General features: G+C 46.6%; 1 protein-coding gene across 1 annotated transcript in view; it reads left to right on the top strand.

The window, feature by feature from the left end:
• Nucleotides 1-59, top strand: part of PHALS_03834 (uncharacterized protein) — a gene marked incomplete at both ends in the record, with an annotated part of 1,104 nt that extends 1,045 nt beyond the window's left edge. The window contains one exon of the mRNA XM_024718125.1: nucleotides 1-59. This exon is cut by the window's left edge and continues 1,045 nt beyond it. Coding sequence (XP_024583554.1) covers nucleotides 1-59 — 59 coding nt within the window.
• Nucleotides 60-813: the final 754 nt, after the last annotated feature.

The raw sequence follows: 813 nt of genomic DNA, 5'->3' as shown, positions 1-813 counted from the left end.
TCCGGCGCCAACGCTTCCACGTTTACTTGCGCTGTATCGGCTTGAGCTTGCCCACATGAAACACCGTGTGGGTGCGCATCCGTTTCGGAAGGTTGAGCGTATACGCATTGCTCCGCTTAGCCACAACCTAGCAAGGTCCGATAAAGCTTCGTGTTTAAGACAGCAGAAATTGTGTGAGAAGAAAGGCTCTTAGCATTTGAAAAAAACAGGTCTCCGACCTCAAGGTTTTTAGCATTTCCTCCAGATCTGCCTTCTGCCTATTTCTTCTGCATCTTAGCTTTTAACCATCAAATTTCGAACATATCGTAAGACACCCAGTCTGGTAGACAGAAAGTCATCAACTTCTTATTGAACAGTGACGGGCTGACATCAGCTAGACGATCGGCTCCCCCCCACCAACCTCTGAGCCAAGGAATGGCGGCGTCGGTGGGACGGGAGGATTAAAAAGCCCCTTTAGGTAGAACGGCGTGTTGAGGTATTGTGACGCCACGCCACAGAAATTGTGTACGGTGCACAATGGCAAGTTGCAAGTTGTTATGGAATCTACTAGAAGATGAAGATTGCAAGGTTACAGAACATACGTTCGGTAGTGATTAGGAGCTGGTAACGGTTCTGTTCAATAATCTCACTTTCCATTCTGCGCTGCGAGTAACAAGACATCATTAAAGTGCATTCGTATTTGTTAGCTACAGCGGCTTCCTGTGTCATTCGTCGTGGAAATGCGCGTCAATAAATTGGGGTCTTTAAATGTTAAAAAAGCTGACGATGACGCCGTACGGGTTTCATGACTTGATTATCTCTGAACTTCCTTTG

The sequence above is a fragment of the Plasmopara halstedii genome, assembly GCF_900000015.1.
Source record: "Plasmopara halstedii genome assembly, contig: Scaffold_2386, whole genome shotgun sequence".
Taxonomy (NCBI): domain Eukaryota; phylum Oomycota; class Peronosporomycetes; order Peronosporales; family Peronosporaceae; genus Plasmopara; species Plasmopara halstedii.
Note: the sequence above shows the minus strand (reverse complement) of the source record. Positions and strands in the feature narration are given on the sequence as shown.